The 22,025-nt window shown below is 41.9% G+C and overlaps 1 protein-coding gene across 4 annotated transcripts in view; it reads left to right on the top strand.

The window, feature by feature from the left end:
• Positions 1–22,025, top strand: part of smap1 (small ArfGAP 1) — a 351,079-nt gene that overhangs the window by 99,443 nt on the left and 229,611 nt on the right. For all 4 annotated transcript variants that reach the window (XM_070884738.1, XM_070884739.1, XM_070884740.1 and 1 more), the window contains exon 4: positions 1,819–1,894. In XM_070884738.1, the coding sequence (XP_070740839.1) occupies positions 1,819–1,894 (76 nt within the window). The remainder of the gene's footprint in view (positions 1–1,818; positions 1,895–22,025) is intronic.

Raw genomic sequence — 22,025 nt, forward strand, 5'->3', positions numbered from 1 at the left:
AGAGGCAGACTCCATTGTGGCTTTCAAAAGGGAGTTGGAAAAGTACCTGAGAAAAAATTGCAGAACTACGAAGAAAAGGAGCAGGGGAGTGGGACTAGCTGAGGTGCTCTTGCAGAGAGCCGGCATGGGTGGAATGGCTGCCTTCTGTGCTGTAACCATTCTAAGTCAACACTCCATGCTGCTTGAAGATGGTGAGCACTAGCCAGAAGTCTGGAAATCCAAAACATAGACTGATTTGGTCTCATTGCCAATCGTAATTGAATGACTCATACAAAGGGCTCAAAATTGGCCCACCCCTTTTTTCAGCACACTCGGAGATGCGCTGCTTTTCTGCGTTGAAAAGTGCTCCAGAAAAAATCGGTCCCCACTTTGACTGCTGTCCGGCTTCTCCCAGGTCTTCGTGCAGCATGGCCAGTCGAGTCGGGGGCGGGATGTCTGCACATGCACGTTGGAGTGTGCGCGCATGCACAGTAGCTCCTGCCCCCAGCTTGTGTGTGTGTGCTGCAGTGTGGGACCTTCATCATAATTATCATACCGGCTGCTGATGCGTCCCGCCCCTATCTCAGGCCGAGTGGCCTACTGCACAGGCCGGCTCGCTGCCTTCCTGGGCTGAAGATGAAGTAGGGTAGGACTTACTTCTATTTTTTATTTGGATATTTTGAAAAAATTATGTAAATATGTTTTTAGTCTCATGAATAGTGGTGACCATTTGTCAAGCCTATTTACCTGGTGCTATTGTGAAAGAAGAACATAAGTGACAGAGGAACACTTATTTATTGAAGTAGACTTTATTTAGATAATATGGGCTCAATTTTGGCCCAGTATAATCATTGCAAACAAATAGTTATTTAAATTAGTTGAGAGATTAGGGCAATTTAATTCAACTATCTTTTACTACTATCTTTGTAGTTTAAGCTTCCATGAATGCTTCTGTTGCATAGTAAATTAACTTTGCGAAGTTTGTCATATGATGTCCTGTATAGCTGTTTGATCCTATTCATGTTCTTTAATCAAGTCATTAAGTTCTGCTGGCCTCCGATGTACTTACCTGTGCTGATTTCTTAACTCTCCGCAAGGGTTTTCTGAAGTGGCCACATACGCTGGCCTAAGTTAGTTTGGAGTAACTATTAGCTGGCCAAAATGGGCGTAGGTGGCTGGTAACTCCCCCTTTTGGGGGAAAAAAAAACGAAACAAAAAATCCTAACTAACTCACTTACACTGGCGCAAATTGAATGTACAAAAAGGGGATTTTTAAGATACTCCAGAAAAATCAAGCTCCAAAAAAAACTGAGCAACTCCTGACCAATTTTGAGCCCATAAAGTGCAGTGCACATATTTTCTGGGGTTAAATCATTCCTGACCAATATCCAGGCTACTCCAAAGTTATGACCACTCTTAAAATGAGTTAATCAGACAACTGGGAAACCATCTGGTTGGTAATATGGCTGGAAACACAAAATAGAAAGTCTGTTGGGGCAAACATTTTTAGTTTTATTGTTGCAGGTGGTGCAATTTTTGTTCCCCCCCGCTCCCCCTCAGAGACTGGGGTGTAATTTCAATAGAAAGTACCCCTCTTTGACTTTCACCTTTAATCATAAGTTAACAGAATTTTATTAAGTACCAAAGGAATGTTTTACCAACATGAGAATTATGTTTTTGAAGTTAACATTTTCACCAAGTGTGTTAAATCTAATATTTAGTTTCATTTGATTCCAGATTTATTCAGGGATATTTTCCACTATTGCATCGCAGTACAAGAAGTAAAATATCTTCTATGTTTTTAAAAAAAAACATTTTCCTTGATTGAATGTTCATCAGAGCTGTAGAATTTTTCATCAGAGACAAGTATGAAAAAAAGAAGTACACGGATAAAAATGTAAACAATGGAGTCACAGTAAGTACTGTCGCATCACTTAGTCCGGTGATACTTTTTCTTAAAACCTCAAGTTCTTCATTAACTGTTAGTTAAATCTTCCGTTTTACTGCAGGCCTTGTAGAGAGTGCAGTCGTTTTGCATCAGGGTGATTCAAATTGAATCCACCAAGTGTTTACCTGGAGATGCACACTCAGATGGTAGTACATTATCAGCTCAATACATGTGATAATTTTGCTGGAACACAGAAGTTGCAGAGCATGTACATCAGATCGTTTTATAGCAGCAGGATCCAAATCTCCAGTTCACTGACGCAGCCAGCGCTCTCATTCAACAACTTGGAGGCTGTATGTGCTTTTTTAAACAGAACATGATTAATGTACCTAGCCTGTTGGCAGCTGAATTGGACCTCCTGATCAAATTGTGGTGCATTTCAGCTACAGATTGCATCAAATGTTAATTTGCTGTTCACACACAAGTAGCCTCCCTGTCCCCCAGAAATAAACATACCTCCCACACAGACGTGCCATTTGCTTGTTAAAGGTCATCTAGTTTAGGAACAGATGTCATTAGCATCAAGTTCTTTTTGTATCTTCCCATCAGATAATATTCCTCAATCCCTGATGCTGGTTTATTTCTTGGACCCAGTTATACTGTTTGTCCTTCACCACCTAAAAACTTAATCTAATCTAAAACTCTACACATATTCTATCCTGCTTGCTCATTGGCATGTGCTGATCTACATTGACTCCTTAGCCCACACCCCCAATTTTAAAATTCTCATCCTTCTGTTTAAATTTCTCCATGTCCTTACCCCTTTTTAGTTTTATTAACCTCTTAAAACCCCCTCCCTCCACCAAACTTCCATAACACTGGCTGAAGTATCTTGAACATAATAGGAGCAGGAGTCGACCATCTGGCCCCTCGAGCCTGCTCCGCTATTCAATAGGATCATGGCCGATCTGATCTTGGCCTCAACCCCACCTCCCTGACCCTTCCCCATAAACCCTTGACCCCCTTATCTTTCAAAAATCTGTCTATCTCCACAACTATATTCAATGACCCAGCCTCCACTGCTCTCTGGGGTAGAGAATTCCAAAGATTCACGACCCTCTGGGAGAAGAAATTCTTCCACATTTCCCTTTTTAAATGGGTGACTCCTTGTTCTGAAATTATGTCCCCTAGTTCTAGATTCCCCCCACGAGAGGAAACATCCTCTCTGCATCTACCCTGTCAAGCCCCCTCAGAATCTTATATGTTTCAATAAGATCACCTCTCAGTCTAATAAACTCCAATGAGTATAGGCCCAACCTGCTAAACCTGTCTTCATATGACGACCCCTTCTTCCCAACCTCGTGAACCTTCTCTGAACTGCCTCCAGTGCAAGTATATCCTTCCTTAAATAAGGAGACCAAAACTGTATGCAGTACTCCAGGTGTGGTCTCACCAATGCTCTACCATTGCCAATCATGCTTTCAGCCATCTAGGGCACACACTCTGGAATTGCCTCCTTAAACCTCTCTACCTCCTTCACTTTAAGACCCCGCTTAAAACCTACTTTTGATCAAGTGTTTGATGACCTCTCCTAATCGCTCCTTTTGACTAGGAACCCATTTTTCCTTTGTGCCTCAATGAAAGGAAAGAACAAATGTTCATTTATATAGTGCCTTTCATGAGTTCTGGATGTCCCAAAGCACTTTACAGTACTTTGAAATGTAGTCACTGTTGTAATGTTGGACATGTGGCTAAGTTGCACATAGCAATGTGGTAATGACCAGATGATTTTTTTTTTGTGATGTTGGTTGAGGGATAAGTATTGGCCAGGACACAGAGGAGAGCTCCCCTTATCTTCGAAATCCTGTCATGGGATCTTTTACGTTCTACTGAGAGGGCAGACAGAGCCTCAGTTTGACGTCTCATCAGAAACGCGGCACTTCTGACAGTGCAGCAGTCCCTCAGTACTGCACTAGAGTGTAACACTCTTGGGACATTTTTTCTATGCCAGAAGCGGTATATAAATGCAAGTTGTAATAACAACTCTAGCTTGATTGGTTCTAGGAATTTTAACTGTTGAAGCTATAAAATGGACGATAGTGGATTGGCTGATATATTATACATTCCGACCAATTTTCCTTCGAATTGACATCAGTGGGCAAAAGTTACACTATTGCCATAAGCTAAAATTACCCTGGCCACTGCAATGGCATGACAATGTCATTGTGTGTTGTAGATAGAGGGTGCTATATGGTGACCCACTACGCTGTATGAAACCCCAGCAATTGCACTGTTGTCCCTGTTTTGTCGTCATCAGTTGACGATTGTTTGCTTTTTGTATTGGACATCTCATTGTCAAAATTGGGACACGCATTCATATTTTTCCTAGTAAGATTAGGCTACACTAGATGATCTTAATATGCAATATATTTATTTGCAAAACCCTCCAGTCCGGGATTTTGTTTTTTCTCCAGGTTTCTCAGGAGTTGCACTGAACACCATCAGGAAAATAACATGCAGGAATGTCCTTATTGGGATAAGCATATGAAAATCACAATAAAATACAGTGGCTGCTGTTGGCCCACTTATATGCCCAACAAGAAAGAAAAGCAAAGAAATACTCTTTAGATTGTATCATAATGCCATTGGTTAATCATATACTTCGTGGAGCAAAAATAATAGCATATAAGCAGGGCTGACGAACACAATGGCGTTTTGCACTCAGTTATGAAGGTATACCCCCATCCTGGGCTGTGGTTGTATGTTATGCCCTCAGTAATTACCCATGCAATACATTACATAATATATGCAATACATTGTCTGCCTCACAATGAAGTGTATCCACAAGTAGGATCAGTATGTTTGTACCAAGAGCTTTGAAAACTGCAAAATGCAACGACATTCATGATTGCTGACACAATTGTTGAAAATGCTTGCACAGTCCAGGTTGCTGTTGTTGATTTTCTCTCAGTACTACTTGCCTGATCCAAGCTCAGTCACTAGGAGCGAGTAGAATAACCATCACAGCTGGCTACACGATTAACCATGATATTTTGGTAGGCAGAATGGCAAGACCAGAGCAACCTGTAGGTGTTGAAACGTATAAGATTATGAGGAGGCTTAACAAGGTGGATGCAGCGAGGCTGTTTCCACTGATAGGGGAGACTAGAACTAGAGGGCACGGTCTTAGAATAAGGGGTCGCCCATTTAAAACTCATGAGAAATTTCTTGAGGGTTGTAAATCTGTGGAATTTGCTGCCTCGGAGAGCTGTGGAAGTTGGGACATTGAATAAGTTTAAGTCAGAAATAGACAGTTTTTTAAACGACAAGGGGTTATGCGGAGCGGAGCTGAGTCCATGATCAGATCAGCCATGATCTTATTGAATGGCGGAGCAGGCTCGAGGGGCTTTATGGCCTACTCCTCCTATTTCTTACGTTATTATGTAAAACTTTGAAGGTAGCAGGACAGCCACAGGTTCAGGGCATCTGTAAGGAGGACATGAAGGCTTTGGAGAAGTTTCAGAAGAGATTTACTTGACCGGTTCCAGGGATGAGGGATTACAGTTGCGTGGATTGACTGGAGTAACTGGGGTTGTTCTCCTTAGAGTAGAGAAGGCGAAGAGAAGATTTAATGGAGGTGCTTAAAACCATGAAGGATTTAGATAGAGTAAATAAAGAGAAATTATTTCCAATCGCCGAAGGGTCGATAACCAAAGTGCACAGATTTAAGGTGATTGGCAAGAGGTGACATGAGGAAAAAAATTTTTATGCAACAAATGGGTTAGGATTTGGAATGCACTGAGGGTGGTGAATGCAGATTCAATAGTAATCATCAACAGCGAATTGGGTAAATACATGAGAGAAAAAAATTGCAGGAATATGAGGAAAGAGCTGGCTGAATGACCTCCTCTGCTGTACTATTCTGATTCTGTGAAGAACGTCTAACAGAATTTGGGATTTCACAAATAGGAGCATAGAATACAAGTGTAATGTAGTAATCAATTTGTGCAAAATGTTGGTTAGGCTGCAGATACAATACTGTACAGTTTTGGATGCACCATTTTTGAAGGACATGAAAACCACAAAGTATAGTGCGTAGGTTCACGAGGATGAAAGCCAGGTGCAAAACTATAGTTGAGAGAATTGAGATATTGGGACTATTCTCACTAGAACAGAAGTTTATGAATGAATTTGAAAGCTGTTTCCTCTAATGTAGGAAGGTGTTGCGGGATCATGAGAGGAGAGGGGTTAGGAGGAAATTCATGAACAGCTGGTTATTGAAGCATGGAATGCTCTGCACCTTGAGGCAGAAACCATGGCGCTTCTTTAAAGAGAAAATTGGATAAATATTTGAAGCAGAGAGTGATGAAGAGCTTATGGGGTGAGTAGAGCAGTCGGATTTGTTTTGGTTGCTCTCGCAAAGAGCTAACATAGACACAATGAGCTGAAAGGCAACCTGTTCAGTAAATTTCTATGCATCATCATCAACCTTATGGATTCAACATAGCCGGACTCTGGAGAAGGAACAGTTCAGTTTATTTTTCTAGTGGGTTGCAGTTGATCTCTTTAGCCCCCACACCCCCCCCCCCCCCAACCCCCACCAAAAAAAGAGGATGTATTTACACTATATAGCAGTGATGATGCTGCGAAGCAGTTTAGTTCTACATACATCTGTAGTTGTGTTCATGCAGCCTGAATTTGAAGTTGGAACCTTACCTGACATCTGAACTCCCTGCTGTGCTGACGAGGGAGTTTATGTCGTGACACCCAATTCACACTGACAAGTTTAGCTTCAAGCCACAGCCACTTTGTACCAATGTTAAATTTGTAGTTTACATGCATCTTAAAGAATAACACTTTTTCTATTCTTCCCGCAGTAATATTTGCTGTAATACAAATCTTCTAAAATGCCAATTCACACTATTAACAGAGCTGAGTTGCTGATGGGAACCGGTCCAGTACACAAAGCTGTCCTTCATTTGATGCTAATTGGATATCTCGGTCAAAACCCATGAGTATTTTTGGTGTGGGGCAAAAAGATATGTCAGACTAATGTAGTGCTTCTGAGGTTGAAGGTTGTTGGACATTTTAGGAGCATTATTCTACTTTGCAATCTTGCTCGTGCTTGCAATCTAATCTACTGTGTAGTATTATCTTTCAAAATAAATCAAGCACTCTAGTGTCTTTTTATGGTATTTTCAGTTTTTCTTTTGCTTGGAGGCAATATACTATGTGAACATAAATGACCATATGGAAGGAAGACAGACCTACATGGAAATAGATTTTTATGGCTTAATTCCTTTTTTAGCCAATACGAGACCATTAATCCATTTGAAACATGCAATTCTACAGGGGATGTTATTGTTTTTAGATAACTTATGGCAATTGGTGGTTCTTTCTGCATTCTCTACACAGTACAAGAGCTTCTCTCACCTCTCTCCTTAGTTCTTGTGTTCCTGAGGACTGATTTGAAGACTGCATTGGCATAGGTTTGCGAGTAGGTTATTTGATTTTTCGTTCATTTTGCCTCGGCCCCAGTGTCGTGTCTCTTGTCTAATTTCGTACAAATTACCCCTCAAAAGTACTGGTTGTAGCTCTAAATAAGTGCATAATTTTATTCCCCTCATGATTTGTTGGAGAAGCCATTCCAATGATATCTAATATAATAACTGTACCTCCTTCAAGGTCATGTTCAGTAAACTAATGAATTATGATTTTATCAAACCCCACAAAAGTGTTCTAGCCCATTCTCTTGGCTTAATGAGCATAATTTAAATATAAAATATCTTCCTACAAATCATGTAAGTAGCTGTCATCTTTGGGATTTTCAAGATACATCTGAAAAGACAGCTCTCAGCCTTACAGACAACAAAAGAAACCAAAAAATGTAATGAAATAATTTTAAGTACGTTATCAATGATGCTTTTAGACTGCAGAAAATATATATGTCACCCCTTGGGAATTCCTGACAGTGCAAGTGCTTCAAAATGCATTTAATGGCTGACAAAAAAAAAAACCTTGACACAAATAAAATACATTTCCGGAGACACTCCAGTGTTTATCAGCAAATTGCTGAAGATGATCCAACTGAAATTTGCGGGCATTATCCAAACTGGAGGTTGCAGCAGTAAGTTCAAAATCATCATCAAGGGGCACTTTTCTATTCAAACACAAGATTTCCATCAAGTTGGCACCAAGCCTTCCTTGCACAACTGAAAATTGGTGCCAATGCAGTGGTGGTGATGTCTGCCTGCTAAGCTGGTATCAACAGCTATATTTTCACACTGCACTGATCCTCCTGCTGTGTTCCTGTCACTGGCTTTTAAAATGACTCAGTTCTGCTGAAAAGAAACCTGTGAACAATCAGACTCTGCAGTTCTCCGAATGGTACCATATGATGTGACATTGACACGGACTAATTTTGGTAGTACAGGTTGAGCATCCGAAATCCGGAGTTCCGAAATTTGGAATGTTCCAAAATCCAGACAATGGACCCACCCGTGGTGGGATCGTCTGGAAACCGGAAAATATTCTGAAATCGGGACTCGGTTGTGCCCCCTTGGCTGCTCGACCATCTCTACCCCCGCCTGACTTCCCCTCGGCCACCCGACCTTACCCCCCCCCCCCACCCGGCTACCTGACCATATCTCACCCCATGCCTACCGAGACATTCCGAAATCCAGAAATACCCAAACCACAGCCCAGGCGTTTCCAGATTCGGGACGTCGGAAAGATGTTCCGAAATCTGGAAATACCCGTAATTCGGAACGCCCTCGGTCCCGAGGTTTCCGGATTTCGGATGCTCCACCTGTACATCCTGTACTCTGGTCGTGTCTAGGGCTAGAGAGTGTTAGGGACATTCCTGGGTTCAGCAGAGCTTGTTGTTTGCAAGGGAATCCCCGTAACATTATGAGGGCCAAGGCTATTGAGAGGTAGATATAATATAACCAGTTTCCAAACTCAACTGTGTGAAGACCTTCTATCTACCACACAATGAATGGGCTAAAAAAAATCTAATAGAAAATCAATCTAGGGTCATCTGGATTTGAGTCTGGAACTCTGAAGTTCACTGAAACTTTGTTTAATGGTTGCTTGAAACCTGGATGTCATACTTTCTACAGATCTCATGCAAACCTCAATTTTGCATTGTGTTACTCCCTCGTATATAATTAACACCATCTGCATGGCAATATATGGTATGTATCATGTTGCATGTCAAGTTGACAAAGGCTACAAGTTGTGCAAGGATTTGAGTGAATTTTTATGGTCGTTATCTGTTATAGCAGATCTACACCAAACGAATATAAAGTTGATTAATTGATCCCTATAAGGGAAGATCAAATTCAGGCTGGTGGTACATTGCAACAACAAGCAGCAACAACCAGACTTGTAAACATGGCCTTCAGTACAATACATCATTGGCTGTTCTGACCTTTTTAACACAATTCACTGGGAATGGATATCAACAATTTTTGCAATGTCCAATCAGTGGAAAAAACATCATCTTGGTGGCCAAATAGAGGTTTTGTTGGAATATTGCAAGAAACACCAAATATACTATTTTGAGCATGTCTTCTACAGGGAGACCACCTAAGAATCAATAATAGAATGTAGACAGAAATGGTCAGCCACTCTTCCAGCAGCAGTTCGGGTAGAGATTCCAGATTTATCCACTTTACACCTCCACACTATTTCCCTGTGGACTATGTAGAGATACTGGACATGGTACGATCTCCCAATTACTTGAAAATCGTTTCCTGTCATTTTGGGGGCTCATTTCCCTTTCTTTAGTGTTCGTAGGCAATAACTTCAGATGCTTGGGACCTTGAGAGCATAAGGGGTGGTTATTTTTATTTTTGACCTTTGCTACGCTTTTCTAGGGCGCAATCCAGTCAGATCAATACTGTAGCCATATCATTGCCAAATTCAGTAAATTAGAAATGAGAAAAATTCTTGTATCAGGAACAATAGAAGTTCACCTTCAGAAAAAGCATAAGGGGCTTTATGAAATAGTGTTAAGACTGATACTGGATCGAAATCCTTTTATAAAGGGAGCACAAGTGATATGGCCTTGTGATTGGCTAAGAATTGCAGATTTGAATGATGCATATTTTCATTTAGCAATCCATCTTTTTTTAATATAGGAAATAGCTTTGTTTCAACGACCTTAAAAGCTTACAACAATCCTTTTTATGCTTGGTACACTCTAGCTCATTAATATCAAATGTCATTTTGAATCTTTTTTATTTATACATTTTAAGGATGTTGGCAAGACTGCATTTATTGCCCATTCCTGGCTGCCTGAAGAAGACTTAATGAGCAGGTGTTGGTATTATTGCAACCGAGTGATTTGTTCGGCTACTTTAGCTAACTACACAGTATGGGATTGGAGTCACATAGGATAGGCCAGACCAGTAGGAGTGACTGGTTCCTTTCACGTAAGGAATAAGCTGGGTTTTTACATCAACCTGGAAGCTTGCTGTATAATTTTTCTGGTGCTAGTTCACAAATTACCAGATTTACTGAATTCACGAATTGCTAGGGTAGAGTTGTGGGGCTGGAGGAGATTCTAGAGATAGGGAGGGGGCAAAGACATGGAGGGATTTGAAAACCAGGATGAGAATTTTGAATTCGAAGCGTTGCTTAACCGGAAGCCAATGCAGGTCAGCGAGCACAGTGGTGATGGGTGAGCAGGACTTGGTGTGAGTTAGGACACAGGCTGCCGAGTTTTGGATCACCTCTAGGTAAGGTAGAATGTGCGAGGCCTGCCAGGAGTGTGTTGGGATAGTCAAGTCTAGAGGTAACAAAGACATGGATGAGGGCTTCAGCAGCGGATGAGCTGAGGGAAGGGTGGAGACGAACGATGTTACAGGTGGAAATAGGCGGTCTTAGTTATGCTGCGGATATGTGGTCGAAAGCTCATTACAGGGTCAAATATGACACCAAGGTTACGAACAGTCTGGTTCAGCCTCAGACAGGAGTTGGGGAGAGGGATGGAGTCCGTGGCTAGGGAATGGAGTTTGTGTCGGGGACTGAAAACAATGGCTTCGGTCTTCCCAATATTCAATTGAAGAAAATTTCTGCTTATCCAGAACTTGGATGTCGGACAAGCAGTCTGACAATTTAGAGACCGAGGAGGGGTCGAGAAAAGTGGTAGTGAGTGGAGCTGGGCACCTATGGAAACTGATGTTGTGTTTCCGGATGATGCCAAGGGGCAACATGTAGATGAGAAGTAGGAGGGGGCCAAGGATCGATCCTGAGGGTGGGGGGGAGACCAGAGGTAATGATGCAGGGACGGAGGAGTTTATCAATTGAATTTATCTCGAGGGTGCTAGTCCTCCGGTGCCCCCCAGTTATCAAGATCCACGGCACGGCCCTGGACAGTGTGGACCAATACCTCGGGAGCCTCTTATAAACAAGTGCAGACATTGACGACGAGATTCAACACCACCTGCAATGCGCCAGTGCAGCCTTCGGCTGCCTGAGGAAAAGGGTGTTTGAAGATAAGGCCCCTCAAATCTTCCAACAAGCTCATGGTCTACAGGGCTGCAGTGATACCCACCCTCCTGTATGGCTGAAACATGGACCACATACAGTAGACAACTCAAATTGCTGTAGAAATACCACCAACGATGTCTCCGCAAGATCCTACAAATCCCCTGGGAGGACAGATGCACCAACGTTGGCGTCCTCGACCAGGCCAACATCCCCAGCATTGAAACACTGACCACACTCGACCAGCTCTGCTGGGCGGGGGCCACATTGTTCGCATGCCTGACACACAACTCCCAAAGCAAGTGCTCCACTTGGAACTTCTTCATGGCAAACGAGCCCAAGAGCAGAGGAAACGTTTCAAGGATACCCTCAAAGCCTCCTTGATAAAATGCAACATCCCCACCGACACCTGGGAATCCCTGGCCAAAGACCACCCTAAGTGGAGGAAGAGCATTCGGGAGGGCGCTGAGCACCTCGAGTCTCATTGCTGAGAGCATGCAGAAACCAAACGGAAGGAACATGCGGGAAACCAGTCCCACCCACCCTTTCCGTCAACGTCTGTCTGTCCCACATGTGACAGAGACTGTAATTCTCGTATTGGACTGTTCAGTCACCTAAGAACTCATGTTAAGAGTGGAAGCAAGTCTTTCTCGATTCTGAGGGACTGCCTATTGATGATGATATGGAAACACCTGAATTTGATAACTTCCTCAAATCTTACTCTTGACAAATCTGTGCTGAAACCATTACAGAGGTCTTCACTTTAATTTTTACGACTTGGGTATGCTTCTACAGGATCTGGGCAATGCAGAATGAAGATCGACATTGTTAGTGTCTTCATTAATGCATTCTCCGTATACTGTACTTCGATCCATCTCCACAGGTTCTAAATGGAGGTTTTGTGGTTACTATGATTTGCTATATAATCAAATTCTAAGGCAAAGGACAAAATAATCAGGTACTCTGACTTGAAGGATGTGAACAGTCACTTTGTCCCTATGATTTCCTGGGATCAGTAGAACAAAGCAAACTCATGCGGTGCGTAACGCATGCATCATTCAAAGCTTGAAGCGATAACCCAAGGTTAGCAAAGACTTTGCCAAGCTAAAGCGGTTGGCTTGTCATTTTTTCAGTCGGCGATGAAAACAAAGGCGTTCGCCGCTGGCCCTGAAGTAAGCTTCCCACAAATATCTCCGCTCGGTGGTGAGAAGTTTGGCTTTTCTGACGTGCAGTTGAAATCAGCGTAGTTTAATGAGAATCTCATAGGGTGAGCTGCTGTGACGTCAACAAGCTGTCTAAGCAGCCAGTTACAATGCAGAATTCTCGCAGGCCGGGAACCAGGAAGTGAATAAGGTTCTTTAATTCTAACTTTTTAAAAATGTTAGTGAGCAAAACAAAGATGGGGCTCTCACATAGGGGGGGAAAAGGTAAACCTGAAATAAAGATGGGCACACTTGACTTTTTTTTAAAAAAATGTTCGTAAATTGTAATTTTTCTTAAAATGGATAAATTTGACACTCCACAAAATTAAAATTAGTTTTTTAGGGCCATTATGTTTGTTTTGTAGTCAATATGCTGTTAAAACCGCAGTTACACCAAATCCAAAAGGGTCTAACCTTTAATGTGGTATTTAACAGCAATATTACTGTGGAAAAGCTGTACTTTTCATCAGTTTCAGTAATTTCCCTGATTACTGATTGCCGGCTTGAATGGGTGGGGGCAGGTGCGTGCACATCGCTGCCAGTGTCTGAGCAGTGCATGACTGACAACTTCAGCATTTCCGTGTTAGGATGCACACGCTAAATCCTGAAGTTGCGGTCAGTTTCAAATTCTGGGCCAGTACTTTGTTGTCATCTATCTTTTTTGTAACTAGTGTGCGCTTTGTTGCACTTGCTGTCTCACACTTTCACTTTAGTACTTTGCTGACTGGCTTCACAAACTTATTTAAATTTTATTAACTAAATTAGTTTTGTCTTTTAAGACCTTCCTTAGAGTTTTTACTTGAAGGCCTCTGCCCCGTCCAAAAGCTTGGACTTGATCATTTTGCGCAGAGACTTGCTTCTGTTAGCTGATGGGAGACTCTGCAGTCTGAGCTTGTGCAATGTGTAGTTTTCCCAGGATAAATCTGATTCATTTAGTCAGCCCAAATGTTTGAATTCTTCTCATCAGCTTCCAGCATTACCTGGTTGACTACTATTCAAAATTATTTGAAAAAAATCTTTATCCAGGTGGTGACTGTCATCTGTAGAATAGAGACTTGTGCGAGAATAAAGAGATCCACTTCACTATGACGGATTGTATTGATGACTCACCCGTTGCAGATTTTTGTGTTAATTCTAAGCAATCTGACTTTTAGTGTTTCTGCTGATCAGTGCAATCCGACTGAAATTGTCCAAACCAGCACAAAAGATCTTGGAATTCTAAGCGTAAGTTACGTCAAAGGTAAATCAAGTAAACGAGCGCTAATTAACGCTTTTTTTAAAAAAAATCACGCTAGATGCCAGCCTCGGAGGCCCTTCAAATAAGCTTGTTTTTTTAGGCGCAGACCACACATTAAGTTTTTAGATATTAAATATTTGATTTGATTAAAACTGACGACGCTAATGTAACTTGGAAATACTTCTGTATAATTTTTTTTGTCACTTTCAGTTATTTATAATTGGGGCACTCTTGTTAAAAATGCTTTTTTTTGGTGTTAAACCCATTTTCAGCTGTATTACTCAAACGGCATCAAGTTACCACTGTTAAATACATCAATGAGCAATGAGTTTTTTAGTGGAAGGAAAAAAAATAAACAATTGCCATCTGTTATGCTGCCCCATTGCAGTGGTTCATGGAAGACTTTGTGCAAATGTGTTTTGGCGGAAACTTGAACCATAATTTCACTTCAGAAAGCCAGCGCAATTTGCGGCCAAGGGAGAAATTCTAGTCCTCAATCTTTATGTCGAAATGATTTGATTGCAATCTGGATCGTGCTGTTGAGTAGGTAAAATCTATTCTTTTTTTCAATTTAAGAAAGAGTTTCTGGCTGCAAGGTGAAAATAGCATCAACTTTCTCAGTACAAATTCTGAAAGCTTCACTGGCAAACCGGCTGATTGCTGTCGGTATGTTGATGGTTAGAAAATAGAAACATTCTAATTGGTGATGGACGGATAGAGATACACGTCGAGGAACTAGTCTCAACAATGAATTTAATGTTTGCAGAAATCTTTCAGAAAATTAAATTACATAGAACCATAGAAATTTACAGAAGGAGGCCACTCTGCCTAATCCCACTTTCCAGCTCTTGGTCCGTAGGTTACGACACTTCAAGTGCACATCCAAGTACTTTTAAAATGTGGTGAGGGTTTCTGCCTCGACCACCCTTTCAGACCAGTTCCAGACCCCTGCCATCCTTTGGGTGAAAAAATTTATCCTCAAATCTCCTCTAAGCCTCCTACCAATTACTTTAAATCAATGCCCCCTGGTTGTTGACCCCTCTGCTCAGGGAAATAGTTCTTTCTGAGCCACTCTATCTCGGCCCCTCATAATTTTATACAGCTCAATTAGGTCTCCCCTCAGCCTCCTCTGTTCCAAAGAAAACAACCCCAGCCCATCAAATCTTTCCTTGTAGCTAAAATTTTCCAGTCCTGGCAACATCCTCGTAAATCTCCTCTCTACCCTCTCTCGTGCAATAACATCTTTCCTGTAATGTGGTAACCAGAACTGCACACAGTACTCTAGCTGTGGCCTAACTAGTGTTGTATACAATTCAAGCATAACCTCCCTGCTCTTGCATCGGCTAATAAAGGCTACTATACAGTCTGCCTTCTTAACCACCTTATCTATCTGTCCTACTAACTTCAGGGATCTGTGGACATGCACTCCATGGTCCCTCTGTTCCTCTACACTTCTCAGTGACCTACCATTTAATGTGTTCCCTTGCCTTGTTAGCCCTCTCCAAATGCATTACCTCACATGTCTCCGGATTGAATTCCATTTGCCACTGTTCTGCCCACCTGACCAGTCCATTGATATCTTCCTGCAGTCTACAGCGATCTCCTAGTAAAAGATCCTCTCTGAATGAGTGATCACAGTGAGTGAGGAAGTAGTGTCTCAAACGCGCATACTATGCTTAAACAAAGGACGACAGTGGGATGAGGGCAGAGTTGGCTAAAGTAGACTGGGGACACAGACTAAACGGTGGCAAATTGAGGAACGGTGGAGGACCTTTAAGGAGCTCTTTCATAGTGCTCAACAAAAATATATTCCAGTGAAAAAGGGCGGTAAGAGAAGGGATAACCAGCCGTGGATAACCAAGGAAATAAAGGAGAGTATCAAATTAAAAACCAATGCGTATAATGTGGCCAAGGTTAGTGGGAAACTGGAAGATTGGGAAAATTTTAAACGACAGCAAAGAATGACTAAGAAAGCAATAAAGAAAGGAAAGATAGATTACGAAAGTAAACTTGCGCAAAACATAAAAACAGATAGTAAAAGCTTTTACTGATATATAAAACGGAAAAGAGTGACTGACTAAAGTAAATGTTGGTCTCTTAGAAGATGAGAAGGGGGATTTAATAATGGGAAATGTGGAAATGGCTGAGACCTTAAACAATTATTTTGCTTCGGTCTTCACAGTGGAAGCACAGAAACCATGCCAAAAATTGCTGGTCACGGGAATGTGGGAAGGGAGGACCTTGAGACAATCACTATCACTCCGGGGGGGGGGCGGGGGGGGGGAAAAGTGCTGGATAGGCTAATGGATCTCAAGGTAGACAAGTCCCCTGGTCCTGATGAAATGCATCCCAGGGTATTAAGAGATGGCGGAAGTTATAGCAGCTGCATTCGTTATAATCTACCAAAATTCTCTGGACTCTGGGGAGGTACCATCGGATTGGAAAGCAGCTAATATAACGCCTCTGTTTTTAAAAAAAAAAGGAGGCAGACAAAAGGCAGGTAACTATAGGCTGGTTAGTTTAACATCTGTAGTGGGGAAAATGCTTGAAGCTATCATTAAGGAAGAAATAGCGGGACATCTGGATAGGAATAGTGCAATCAAGCAGACACGACATGGATTCATGAAGGGGAATCATGTTTAACTAATTTACTGGAATTCTTTGAGGATAAAACGAGCATGGTGGATAGAGGTGTACCGATGGATGTGTACATTTAGATTTCCAAAAGGCATTCGATAAGGTGCCACACAAAAGGTTACTGCAGAAGATAAAGGTATGCGGAGTCAGAGGAAATGTATTAGCATGGATAGAGAATTGGCTGGCTAACAGAAAGCCGACAGTTGGGATAAATGGGTCCTTTTCGGGTTGGAAGTTAGTGGTGTGCCACAGGGATCGGTGCTGGGACCACAACTGTTTACAATATACATAGATGACCTGGAAGAGGGGACAGAGTGTAGTGCAACAAAATTTGCAGATGACACAGATTAGTGGGAAAGCGGGTTGTGTAGAGGACACAGAGAGACTGCAAAGAGATTTAGATAGGTTAAGCGAATGGGCTAAGGTTTGGCAAATGGAATACAATGTCGGAAAATGTGAGGTCATCCACCTTGGGGGGGGGTGGGGGGAAAAACAGTAAAAGGGATTATTATTTGAATGGGGAGAAATTACAACATGCTGTGGTGCAGAGGGACCTGGGGGTCCTTGTGCATGAATCCCAAAAAGTTAGTTTGCGGGTGCAGCAGGTAATCAGGAAGGCGAATGGAATGTTGGCCTTCATTGCGAGGGGGATGGAGTACAAAAGCAGGGAGGTCCTGCTGCAACTGTACAGGGTATTGGTGAGGCCGCACCTGGAGTACTGCATGCAATTTTGGTCACCTTACTTAAGGAAGGATATACTAGCTTTGGAGGGGGTACAGAGACGATTCATGAGGCTGATTCCGGAGATGAGGGGGTTACCTTATGATGATAGATTGAGTAGACTGGGTCTTAACTCTTTGGAGTTCAGAAGGATAAGGGGTGATCTTATAGAAACATTTAAAATAATGAAAGGGATAGACAAGATAGAGGCAGAGAGGATGTTTCCACTGGTCGGGGAGACTAGAACGCGGGGGCACAGCCTCAAAATACGGGGGAGCCAATTTAAAACCGAGTTGAGAAGGAATTTCTTCTCCCAGAGGGTTGTGAATCTGTGAAATTCTCTGCCCAGGGAAGCAGTGAGGCTAGCTCATTGAATGTATTCAAGTCACAGATAGATAGATTTTTAACCAATAAGGGAATTAAGGGTTATGGGGAGCGGGCGGGTAAGTGGAGCTGAGTCCACGGCCAGATCAGCCATGATCTTGTTGAGTGGCGGAGCAGGCTCGAGGGGCACGATGGCCTTACTCCTGTTCCTAATTCTTGTTCTTAATTGTCAACCACATGGCCAATTTTTGTATCATCTGCAAAGTCTTTAATCATACCACCTACATTCAAGTCCAAATCATTGATATATACCACAAAAAGCAAAGGACTGAGTATTGAGCCTTGCAGAACCCCACTGGATACAGCCTTCCAGTCACAAAACACCCATCGACCATTGCCCTTTGCTTCCTGCCTCTGAGCCAATTTTGGATCCAACTTGCCACTTTGCCTTGAATTGCATGGTCTATTACTTTCGTGACCAGACTGCCATTTGGGACCTTATCGAAAGCCTTGCCAAAACCTATATACACTACATCAAACACACTACCCTCATCGATCCTCCTTGTTACCTCAATCAAAAAATATAATCAAGTTCGTCATACACGACCTTCCCTTAACACATCCATGCTGACTGTCCTTGATTAATCCATATCTTTCGAAATTAAGATTTGTCCTGTCCTCAGAATTTTTTCCAGTAATTTTCCCACCACCGAGGTTAGGCTGGCTGGCCTGAAATTACTTTGTCTATCCCTTTCTCCCCTTTTTAAACAAGGATGCAATGCGAGCAGTCCTCCAGTCATCTGGCAACCAACCAGAGAGGATTGGAAAATGGTCAGAGCTTCTGCTATTTCCTCTTGGTTCTCGGAACAGCTTGGATACATTTCATCTCGGCCTGGGTATTTATCCACTTTCAAAGATGCTAAGCCCCTTAATACCTCCTCTCTCTCTGTTTATTTCATCTGATATTTCACACTCCTCCCTCATTGCAAAGTCTGCATCATCCCCCTCTTTTGTGAAAACAGACGTAAAGTATTCATTAAGGACTATACCCATGTCTTCATCCTCCACACACGGGTTACCTTTATGGTCCCTAATAGGCCCTGCTCTCTCTCTATAGTTATTCTCTTGCTCTCAATGTAGTTATAAAATATCTTTGGGTTTTCCTTGATTTTATTTGCCAATATTTTTTTCATGCCCTCTCTGCTTTCCTAATTTCCTTTTAATTTTCAACCCTGCACTTTCTATACTCGAAGATTTTGGTAGTACAGAGCCTTTACGCTTCCCTTTTTTTTTATCCTACCTTGTATGCCCCTTGACATCCAGGGGGCTCTAGATTTGTTAGTCCCACCATTTTTCTTTAAGGGAACATACTTGCTCTGAACCCTCACTATCTCCTCCTTGAATGCCTCCCACTGCTCTGACACTGATTTACCTTCAAGTAGCTGTTTCCAGTCCACTTTGCCTAAATCACATCTCAGTGCTGTCAGACCTGGAATCTGACACCCCAAGTGGTTTCAAGCCCATGCTCTCCATCTCTCCTCATTTCTGACAGATGCTGGGAATCTACCAGTGAGCCAAGCCCCATTTTCCACCTCTCCCACCCACTAGTTCTGCCAAATCCCGGTTCCATGTCCTCACTGCCCATCCTGCAACGCTACCAAAACCTGGGACTTGATCTGCAGTGAAGCTATACCTTCCCTCCCTCTCCTACACTACTCCATCCCAGATACCAGCGTTCAACTGGTACATCTTGCTGTATGTCAGCGAGTGATAAATATTAACTGCATAGAAAGAAAGACTTGGATTTGTATAGCACCTTTCATGACCACCGGTCGTCTCACAGCGCTTTCCAGCCAATGAAGTACTTGTAATGTAGGAACAGTGACTACATTCCAAAAAGGTAAAATAACTAACTTGTTTTCACAGAATAATACAGTCGCAGAATTTTATCCTTAAAAACACACAAAGGTCTCCGAATACCATGCAATAAAAATGGATTTTGGTTCATTGTAAATTTAGGCCCCGATGTAATTGTTATAAAACAGTTCTGACTCACTGAACAAGATCCTGGAAGATCATCTTAGTCTTCAAGTTTTGTTTAAGCTCTTGCTGCCAGATATCCAGAATTGGAAATATTTTTCAGCTAGTAGCTTGTCGCATTGAAAAGTGTGTGTGTATGGTACAACGTCTGAAATCCAGAATCCTCGGGACTGAATCCGTGCTGGATTTTAGTTTTGCAGGATTTCGGACCTTGCCGCCCTCTGCTCCTCGCTGCTCACTGAAATGTCCGGTTTTCAGAATTCTGGATTTGGGACGCTGTACCTGTATTATATATACTTTGTTCGCTCCCGCTCTTGTCCCCGCACGCGCTCTCGACCCTGCTCTTTTTAGACCCAGAATATAAACCCAGCTCCCAAACTTCAAATGATTTGCTATTGTGCAATTCCCCAGTAAATTCATTTTTTTGGGAAGGGATTTTGGAATTGCTATTGTTTGCTTTAATGAAGTTTTATAATTTGACTGCAAATTTCACAACCTCCAGCAATTATTGTAATAGGTAATTGTTGAGGGATCAGCACAGGAACTGGTCTACTGAGTGGTTATTCTTGGATCACAGATTTGTCATTAAAATTGTTAATTTTTAAAAATTTGTTTCTGACAGTTTAATTGAATTTAAGCTTCTAAATTTCGCTTTATTGAGATAAAATAGTATTGAGAATAAGAAGGTCCATTGTATTCTTTGAGGAGTTCATTGCTAATGCAACAAACCGCGATGAATTATGTAAACCACTTTATTTTCTCTCGTGTGATCCTTGATTTAGTTAGCAAAGATTTGTATAAGCCGTCTATCTTGCGGTTATCTGGATTAATTTAACATAAAGTGCAGGCATAATCTAATTCTTCCCAATCAAATGTTGAAGTGTAATGCAATGTCTTGTGGTCACCTGATGTCAATCTGCTATTGGAGGATTGGGTCCTGGGGGCATGGGACTGAATTAGCTGTATATTTCCACACACACAAGTATTGGAGCCTCAGTTCGGTGCAGAATGTGCCGCGAATCATTTGTGCGTCACCTTGAACGCCAATGCATGAGGACGTGGTCCTAATGCCCTTCAATTGTGCTAGTGAGATATACTTGTTAACATTGCATGCTTCAGATTTCTCCTGAAGCACCACTATCTATGTACAACCAGTATGTGCCAAATGTCATGTAATACGTATAGTGCTGCTTCATCTTTGGAGGAAGCCAAAGTGTACAACCAATGGCTATGTACAAATTACTTTCCTACCGATGCATAATGAGTTGGCCCAAGGAGTTGGATTCACTAAACAGATATCTAAATAATACCATGCACAAGGAAATTGTGGATGTTACCTATTTCAGGTATTGTGGCGAAGCAATGCTACTATAGCTCAAGAATGTCATCGAAAAGAACTTGCTGTTTGTCATATGAGAGCTATACTATGCCTGTGATGTGTAAATTTAGGACTATAACATGGGGTGCTTCTAAGGAAAACTTAATCGAGCTAAATGTTTGAGCTTCAATCATTGTGCATTCAACTGAATCAATAATCAAAAAATTGAAGTAGCAGTCCTGAATATGTAATCATAGAATGATATAGCACAGAAGGAGGCCATTTTGCACATCGTGCCTTTGCCAGCTCTTTGGTAGAGCTATCCAATTAATCCTACTCCCACGCTCTTTCCCCATAGCCCTGTATTTAATTTTTTTTAATTCGCTTTTGAAAGTTACTATTGAATTTGCTTCCTTTTAGGGAGTGCATTCCAGATCACAACAACTCGCTGTTTATAAAAAAAAAAAGTTTCCTCATGGAGTAAAAACAAAATGGGGAAGGTGCCTCAACCATGGCTAACAAGGGAAATTAGGGATAGTGTTAAATCCAAGGAAAAGGCATATAAATTAGCCAGAAAAAGCAGCAATCCTGAGGACAGGGAGAAATTTAGAATTCAGTAGAAATGGCAGACTAATTGAACAAATACTTTGGTTCTGTCTTCACAAAGGAAGACACCTATAACTTTCCGGAAATACTAGGGGACTGAGGGTCTAGCGAGAAGGAGGAACTGAAGGAAATCCTTATTAGTCAGGAAATTGTGTTAGGGAAATTGATGGGATTGAAGGCTGATAAATACCCAGGGCCTGATAGTCTGCATCTCAGAGTACTTAAGGACGTGGCCCTAGAAATAGTGGATGCATTGGTGATCATTTTCTAATAGTCTATCGAGACTGGATCAGTTCCTATGGACTGGAGGGTAGCTAATGTAACACCACTTTTTTAAAAAAGGAGGGAAGAGAGAAAACGGGGAATTATAGACCTGACATCAGTAGTGGGGAAAATGTTGGAATCAATTATTAAAGATGAAATAGCAGCGCATTTGGAAAGCAGTGACAATATCGGTCCAAGTCAGCATGGATTTATGGAAGGGAGATCATGCTTGACAAATCTTCTAGAATTTTTTGAGAATGTAACTAATCGAGTGGACAAGGGAGAACCAATGGATGTGGTGCATTTGGACGTTCA

Source organism: Pristiophorus japonicus, chromosome 7, assembly GCF_044704955.1.
Source record: "Pristiophorus japonicus isolate sPriJap1 chromosome 7, sPriJap1.hap1, whole genome shotgun sequence".
NCBI classification, from domain to species: Eukaryota; Metazoa; Chordata; class Chondrichthyes; family Pristiophoridae; genus Pristiophorus; species Pristiophorus japonicus.